Here is a 7,863-nt window from a genome sequence, read left to right as displayed (position 1 = left end):
AAAGTTCCAGATCCACAAAGCTTGATGCTCCTCAAATGCTCTCCAATGGACTCCTTCCTTCAAGGATGAACAGAAAACACTCAAAAAGCTTACAAACTCTTACATGGAGATTAGGGTTTGCAAAGGGTCGTTTGGGAGGATGGAGGCTGAAGGTGGAAGGGATTATAAGAGTTAAGGTTGCTTAACATCAGCCTAGTACACCCTGTGTATCCTATGAGTACACCATGCGTACTCACATGCATTCGTGTTCTTTTTAACGCATTACGTCATGCATAAGCCCCAAGTACGCATGGCGTAAGGGCCATTTTTGCAACAATACTTCGAGTCTAAAAGGAAAATACCTAATGTTTGTGTGTTACAATAATACAACATTACATAAGTTGTACTTTTAATGTTATGTATTAAACACCTATACCATTTGTAATCTCTTGATAATTCTTCAAATGTGCATTAATCCCACATAATGGTAGGCTAATGCATGTTAAAATAGTGATATGACTAATTTCATCCCTTTACTAAACCCTAAAAATTAGGGTTCTTGAACCCATCAACCATACTTGAATTGAAACAATACAAATGAATCGAATAATCTCTTACCTTGAATTCATAGCTTAGATGATAAAAGCCCCTTGATTTGCTCTTGAATTCTTGCTTAAAATCATTTACACACACTTAATGCACCAAGAAAACACACACACTTAAGTTTTTGAGAGAATTTTGATGTAAAATGAAAAAAAAAAAAAAAAAATCCACCAATCTAGTTAACCCGATGATCTAATGGACTCGAATGGTATGTTCCATATGTCATCATTTAGAGGAGAAAATTAGCATTTAAATTGTGAAACTTATGGTTATTTGAACAAAACCTTTTAACTTTCTATTGATTTTTAAGAAAAAAAATGTTATTTTTTATTATTTGTCCTTTTCCCTAAGTAAAAAATAGTACTATTTTACTATAATAAAAAAAATATATCCCCTTTCTATAACAAATATAAATGTTACTATTTGTCACAATTTACTATTCCAAAAATTCATTGATTTGACCCAGAGCCGTTCTATTATATGCCTCATGTAGTTTGTTTGTTTGCTTGCAATTGCTCTCGAAATAGTCTCTGGCTTTAGCACTCTCGCGAGTCTCGACCTCCCCTCCTTTTTGCTTCCGTCCATAGAATCCCCAACCACACCTCCCTCCCTCTTTGATCCATCTCCCCCTGTTCATCAGCTCTAAACAATCCACACACCACGATCATCATAATCTCAATCCCAATTTTCGAGTAAGTTCTCACTTTTTCTTTATTTTCTGTTAATTTTAATGCAAACCCATGTCAGTTCTTGAATTCGTTCGCCAAAAACAGTAGTTTTCTTCCAAAAGACAGCCTCTTTGAACGAAAATGAGTCAAGGGCTATTTCAATTGACAATTTTTTTTTATTAATTGGCTTTTAATTTATGTTCTGGGGCAGCGTAGAATTTTCATCAGGATAAATATCATATTCAAATTTCTGATTTTCTATTGTTGCCTACTTTCGCATTTGATTCAGTAGCTTGTTAGAGGGAAACTATATGAAATAGGGCGAATTTGTAAAAAAGTTGGATTCAATGGGGGTAAGCCTCATATCCCTTGCTTCCTTTATCAAATTGTTTTTTCTGCATTAAGTCAAAGGAAAAACCCATATACACTTTGACTTTACTAAATTAAGTCGTGTGTGTTCATGTTGTGTGTTTGCACTCTAATTTCTTCTTTTCTCGAAAAACATACTGATCATAATTCATAAAGATTGTTAATTCTTGTATTACAGTGGATTTTGAGGTTGATGATGATGTGAATAGCGAGGTGTTATTAAATTCCACTGAAATACAACCCCAAAAAGGCGATGAAGATGACATGGCGATGGTAGGATGTTCCCTTGAAGAGGTATTTCACAACAACCATGAACATGATATAAAAATCGATCAAGATGAACCCGAAAGTGGCACGATTCCATTAGATGGGTCCCACAATGTGATTGAAGAACCTTATATTGGGCAAGAATTTGAATCTGAAGCATCCGCACATGCATTTTACAATGCATATGCAACAAGATTAGGGTTCTTGATTCGTGTGAGTAAGCTTTCAAGATCAAGGCGTGATGGAAGTGCTATAGGAAGAGCTCTTGTGTGTAACAAAGAGGGTTTTAGGATGCCAGATAAGCGTGAAAAAGTAGTTAGACAAAGAGTGGAAACAAGAGTTGGTTGTAGAGCAATGGTTTTAGTTAGGAAAATAAATTCGGGAAAATGGGTGATTACAAAATTTGTGAAAGAACATACTCATTTGTTGACACCTGGAAAAGGGCGTAGGGATTTGATTTATGACCAATATCCGGTTTGTCTACTTCTTAATTTCATCTTGTTGTATACTTTTAACAAGTTAATGATATTGCAATCTTTCATTTTTTATTTTCAGAATGAGCATGATAAGATCAGGGAATTGTCACAACAGCTAGCAATTGAGAAAAGAAGATCAGCAGCCTACAAAAGACATTTGGAAATGGTTTTTGAGCACATTGAGGAACACAATCGCTCGTTATCAAAAAAAATTCAAGAGATTGTAAACAATGTGAATGACATGGAGTCTAAAGAGTTTGAAACTTGTCAAAAATAAGTCAAATTCTTCATCACATACAGGAATTGTGGATTTTGGATTTTGGGTGTTGGTTGTTTATTTGCAATTTTGCTTGTAGATGTTGCACATTTATTAACTTAGTTTAGAAAGTGTTTTCTTCCTTTCATCTTTTGAAAGACTTGTGTACAAGTGGAAACCTTATATAGTAATTAAAAGGGATGAATTTGTTTGTTTGTGTATTACAGCATCTTACTTTCAATGATATAAAGCTAATATTGAAGATTTAAGTGATTTAGATCCAATGTTCATCAAAAGAGTTCGTAAGTTTCATTCCAAGTATATTCTTCCATTCATAGTTGCAATTAGATTTCAACATAATGATTTCAAAGCTTAGCTTGAAACCATCACATGACAAATTAGAAGTTCATAGCCTCATGTTTTGGATTCAACAACTTTCCTAGAGCATCCAAAACACATTTCTAAGCTAATCAAAGCATCAATTTTGTTTTTCAAGGTTCCTAGATCAATAACTCACTAACCTAGGGTTCATAAGCTCAAAACAACTCATGAACTAAAGTATAAGCAAAATCAACAAATGTAGTTAATAGATATTAGCAAACAATTCACGAAATCCAAGATAGAAACTCAACCTAACACCATTACCTCCTTAGGCTTTCTAATTAGAAGATAATCCAAACCCTAGGTTACCACATATTCAAGAACACTTCAACTAAGCTTCAATTTCTTCCGATGCTTGTAAAAATCACCACTCAAAACTCTCTCAATCCCTCTCCAAACTCGTTTCAAATGAAAGTGTTCACTTCGACACATATAGTTACTCACCTACCGATTTTTCTTAGTTTGCCCCTATTCATATTTACTATATCCACCCTAGTCAACTTATTCATTCACAAAATTCAATCCAAAATTATGGTTGAACAAGTTAAATAAAGGTTACATCTAACTTTCTAGAATAACAAACAAACAAAAAAAATCAAAACCTTCATGTTTCACTAACATGTTTTCTATCATGTAATACACAATACATAGCTTTTTTTTTCGCCTCATTAACTCAATTCATAATGTGCAAACAATCCCAAATTAATTACACATACAAGTACAAACCTACTACAACAACTTAACCTTTACTTTCTCCAATGCCCATGACACACAATCCCGCAACTTACACATAATTCCAAAATTACCCTTTTCCATGCTACCTATCAACCACTCATAATCTACCAATGCCGAATCCGACAAAGGCTCCAAAAACTCACACTTTTTTAAAATATCAGGCGGGGGTACTCCCGCAATGAGGTTTGTATCAAGTTTTGCCTTATTTTTTCCAAGAATTTCATAGTCCAAAACACGGGTGTTGTTGGTGTTATCAAGGGCCAATGGCGATGCGCCAGCTATTACCTCCTTTTGAAAAGGCAATGATCTTTGAGGTTGCAAACAGAAATCTATCCATTCATGGATAAGTGGAGATGGCCCTCTAATTCTCCCTCCAATTTCTTCATTATCCACATTTGAAACCGATGGTATTGCCTATGACAAAAAAAAAAGTTGAGAAATAGCAACAAGTGTTTTTTTTTTTTTCTTTTTTTTTTAAATGGAGATAATATAAGATACCCATAAATCAGCCCATAAACTAGCTCCTGATTTTGGAACAATAACAGCAACATCTGACATGCGTTTGGCAACAGGAATAATGTCACTACTCCATCCAACCGCTACCCAAATGTCACCAACACTGAATGCTTTTAGATAATTTGCACTGTCAAATAGTCGAACCTACACAAATATATAAAAAGACCATTTTACCCTTCTGTCTAGAATTGATTTTGAATAAATAATAAAAAAAAAAAAGTATTAATTTAACTTTGTAAATGTGTATAATCATTTTACCCTTTTGTAAGTGTTGTATGAACAAAGATTGATTCTTTTTTAGACTAAACAAACGAGTCAATGACTATTTTACCCTTCTGCCTACCTGTTTTCTAAACACATCAAGTTGATTCTTCACAGCATTTCTCCCACCAATAACTTGAGAATCAATGTCACTTGTATTATATGAAGCTCCCATGTATTTCAAAACTACACCAATAACCTCTCTTGGAGAATCCACCATTCCAATCTTCCCACCAAGATCACTCCGCCATAAGTCCCCCCAATCCTGCAACAAATAGCAACCTACTTTCATTATACCAAATTATAGCATTCTACTTTCAACTCTTTTTTATTAGTACATTATATTTATATATATACTATAAGGAGGCATAAAATATAATGTAGTTCATCAGAAATAACCTGAATAGGAGCCAAATTATGCTGTTGAAATTTGGTTTTTCTGTAAGCTATTACCATGCTTCCCCATCGATATGGAACACCCCATATTTTACCTTTAGTATCTGATTTTCCTTCATTATTCCTGCGTAAATATACCTGAGATTATTTTAAGAGAACTCTGAGATCAATAAAAATAACTACAATAACACAAAATTAAAAGAAATTATATGTTACGGGTTCTTTAGGCTTTGATTTTTTTAGCACCAATCGGACTTGGTGAAGAGAAAGAGAAACTACAAAAACAAATTAGTGATAAATTAACGTTGGAATTAGTGATGAATAAGAATATCATCACAGGTAGCATAAATTAATGCAAGAAATAGCAATGTAGTTTCATTCAGATGTTTATTATAGCATCCTACTTCATTTCTTTCTAGTTTCTATTACAATATTGTACTTTTAAAAAAAGAAAAATCTTATTAAGGAGTTGCACCTTTAAAATTCTACTTAAAATTTTTCTTATCAAGACATAATACTTTGAAAAATCTACCCAACTACAATCAAATGTATCTTACCTTCCACTTGTCACTTAGTGTGTGGAACCATTCTTGATCATCAACCCCTTGTATGGGTTCTATTAGTTTCTTGCTAATTGCAAAATTGATCCAGGTGTCACCAAGAGAAACAAGATCAGCACCCAAAGCAGATTTAGAAGTTATCTTTCCTTTACCAATTGTTGTAGAGAGTTCAGAAAATATATCCTCAAGAGTTGCACGAAATTCGAGACGAAACTTCACTCTCTTTCCTTGAGATTGAATAAAATTCTGTGGGACAATAGAATAACTCAAGAATGAAGATTATAATCCAAGTATGTTGTCTTTTTCTAAAAAAAAAATTTTAAATAAGTTATCTATAATGGGGAGAAAAACAGGGTATAACCTTGATCCATAAAGGAGGGACTGAGTTGCGAAGAGCAACAATTCTCAAGGGAACAGTTAGAGCATAAGTTTTTGATTTGTAACTCTCAAATGCAGCTTTCATTTCTTCATTCTCATCTTCTCCATCATCTGCAGTGTCTATATTGAGGAGTGTTATTAACTTATTAACACAACATGGATAAATTAGAGAAGATGTTCCCAAAAATTTGGGCATTTAACACTTTTCTACTAACATCAAAACAGATTCTCCTTCAAAGATGGTTAAGAGGAAGCTTCATTGTCCTAGTACATAGAGAATTAGTTCCAAAAAAATGAATGTATTTTCTGATTTTTAGAGCACATCAACAAAACTAAAACCTCACTAGCATGAAGAACATAATGATATATTGATTAGCTTCATAAATCCTTTCGGAAGCTAGTCCCTCCATTCCAAAAACAGATGCAAAATGACATTAGATATCAAAAGAATTTCTTTTAGGTTTGATTGTTCAGTTTTTCACTTTATTTGAATTCCAAAACGTTCCTTTATTTTGTCAGAATCATGTAGCCATATATTCATCTGGCATTTGAAGTTTGACAAGCAATTGTTTATGATCACGACTTTGTTTTCAATGATCCAAAGAAATAAACGCTTTCTTCGTCGCAATTCACTTGGTTAAACTACCTTGAATCTAGGAACTCATACCTAATTTCAAATTTGTGTCTGGAATAACAATATGATGCTAAAATCAATAAATGAAGCAGGTAATTTACAAGCCGTGGTCTCGAAAAGTGAAAGGAAGAAAAACCTTGAACTGGCTGATGGTCGACCAATGTATCGTCACTGAGGACAGCAACTGCCGGTGGAAGACGACCGGAAGTCGCAGCGAAGCAGACGGAGCTACGAACTCCACCCAAGGTGAGAAAGAGTAGAGCAGCAGAAGTGGCAAGTGCGGGAATCAGATTGCCTAAATTTGACGGCCGTTGTTCGATGGCTGACGAATGTACGGTGAGATTCCGGCGAGAAGATAAAATCGAAACGGATACCGGCGGGAAGTTGGAAACCCGGCGGGGGAGGGGGTAGAGGCTTTGGGGGGTAAGGAGGAAGGGATTGTTGTGGTCGAGAAGTGACGTATGCAACCTCGACATTTTTGTGTGTTCCCTTTGTTTTCGACGACTATACAAAAGGGGTGTCTTTGCGAGTTCATGACTTCATGTGAGTGGACTCGGTGTCTAAGTGAGTCATGTTGTAAGTAAATTACAATATTGATTCTTAATTTGAAGTATTCCAAATTGGTCTATTTTCGAAATAAAATATTAGTAGCTGTATCTTATATAATTTAAGCAGGTTTTTGTTGAGTTATCAGAAGCATTGTATTTCAAGGTGTCATGTTAAGCTCAATTTGAGAATAATGGCTTCTAAGAAGTCGTTTTTTTATATTACATTCAATTATAATTGACTTTTTGATTAGTTGCGGTTATAGGTTGTATTTGGTCATTTAATGATTACTTTTGATCTTTTATGCTTATTAAATTCATATGTAACTAACAATTATTGTGTGTATAAATGAGACATCAACACCGTTTTATTCATCATTTGAGTATTTGTTATATTTATCTTGGTTTGTGTTCTTAAGGTTAATATGCATTAGAAAAGAAATATATTTTTGTTATGATCCACATAATTTTAATCATATCATTTGTTGTTTGTGGTTGTCGAAGGGTAACGAAGAAGATAATGTTTGAAAGTTTGACAAAGAAGGTGATGCGGAGATGGTAAATATGGAGGTGTTCCTAACAGAAAAGGTGTTGATGAAGAAATCATAAAACTCTGTTTTTGGACCAACCTCAACAAGAAGTATGGAAATAAGGCAGAAGTCTAAAATTTGTATATTTTATTTGCTTGGAAAGCTTTGGATGTGTATCTTCTAATGAAAAATGAGGAAAGTCGTTTGGAATTCTTTGGAGAAAGTTATGATGTTTTTGCCACAAACTACCCAATAGATATAAAACAATCGAATTTGACTAATTTTTTGGGTTTCCTAAGTCTCTAGAGA

The 7,863-nt window shown here is 34.0% G+C and overlaps 2 protein-coding genes across 6 annotated transcripts; one reads left to right on the top strand and one right to left on the bottom strand.

The window, feature by feature from the left end:
- The first annotated feature begins 1,092 nt into the window (after window positions 1–1,092).
- Window positions 1,093–2,839, top strand: LOC145111849 (protein FAR1-RELATED SEQUENCE 6-like). Of its 4 annotated transcripts, none has more exons than XM_079048094.1 (4): window positions 1,093–1,274; window positions 1,543–1,603; window positions 1,798–2,360; window positions 2,442–2,839. In XM_079048094.1, the coding sequence occupies exons 3-4, from the start codon at window positions 1,884–1,886 to the stop codon at window positions 2,637–2,639; spliced, it is 675 nt and encodes a 224-aa protein (XP_078904220.1). In that variant the 5' UTR covers window positions 1,093–1,274; window positions 1,543–1,603; window positions 1,798–1,883; the 3' UTR covers window positions 2,640–2,839. The 4 variants fall into 4 exon arrangements, with proteins under 4 accessions (XP_078904220.1, XP_078904219.1, XP_078904218.1 ...); XM_079048093.1 differs by having other exon boundaries at window positions 1,540–1,603; XM_079048092.1 differs by lacking the exon at window positions 1,543–1,603.
- Window positions 2,840–3,585: 746 nt separating this feature from the next.
- On the bottom strand, window positions 3,586–7,019 carry LOC145117622 (putrescine-binding periplasmic protein-like protein). 2 transcript variants are annotated; one of them, XM_079053922.1, is made up of 7 exons: window positions 6,616–7,019; window positions 5,829–5,965; window positions 5,465–5,713; window positions 4,911–5,045; window positions 4,594–4,776; window positions 4,233–4,394; window positions 3,586–4,148 (listed from the first exon to the last, which is right to left on the bottom strand). In XM_079053922.1, exons 1-7 carry the CDS (start codon window positions 6,953–6,955, stop codon window positions 3,729–3,731), a joined length of 1,626 nt encoding a protein of 541 aa, XP_078910048.1. In that variant the 5' UTR covers window positions 6,956–7,019; the 3' UTR covers window positions 3,586–3,728. The 2 variants fall into 2 exon arrangements, with proteins under 2 accessions (XP_078910048.1, XP_078910049.1); XM_079053923.1 differs by having other exon boundaries at window positions 5,829–5,956.
- Window positions 7,020–7,863: the final 844 nt, after the last annotated feature.

The sequence above is a fragment of the Lactuca virosa genome, chromosome 5 (assembly GCF_052849685.1).
Source record: "Lactuca virosa cultivar CGN04683 chromosome 5, Lactuca_virosa_CGN04683_v6, whole genome shotgun sequence".
In the NCBI taxonomy this organism is placed as follows: Eukaryota; Viridiplantae; Streptophyta; class Magnoliopsida; order Asterales; family Asteraceae; genus Lactuca; species Lactuca virosa.
The sequence above is the reverse complement of the archived record's forward strand: the minus strand, read 5'-3'. Positions and strand labels throughout refer to the sequence as shown.

What these genes read in the sequence shown, in the direction of transcription:
- LOC145111849 (XM_079048092.1), top strand. An exon ending in TGATTTATGACCAATATCCG is followed by an intron (nt 2,361 to 2,441) that starts GTTTGTCTACTT and finishes TTTTATTTTCAG; the next exon opens with AATGAGCATGATAAGATCAG.
- LOC145117622 (XM_079053922.1), bottom strand. Translation starts at nt 6,955, where the DNA reads ATGTCGAGGTTGCATACGTCACTTCTCGACCACAACAATCCCTTCCTC. An exon ending in TCCCTCCTTTATGGATCAAG is followed by an intron (nt 5,714 to 5,828) that starts GTTATACCCTGT and finishes ATTGTCCCACAG; the next exon opens with AATTTTATTCAATCTCAAGG. An exon ending in ATAATTTGGCTCCTATTCAG is followed by an intron (nt 4,777 to 4,910) that starts GTTATTTCTGAT and finishes TATTTGTTGCAG; the next exon opens with GATTGGGGGGACTTATGGCG.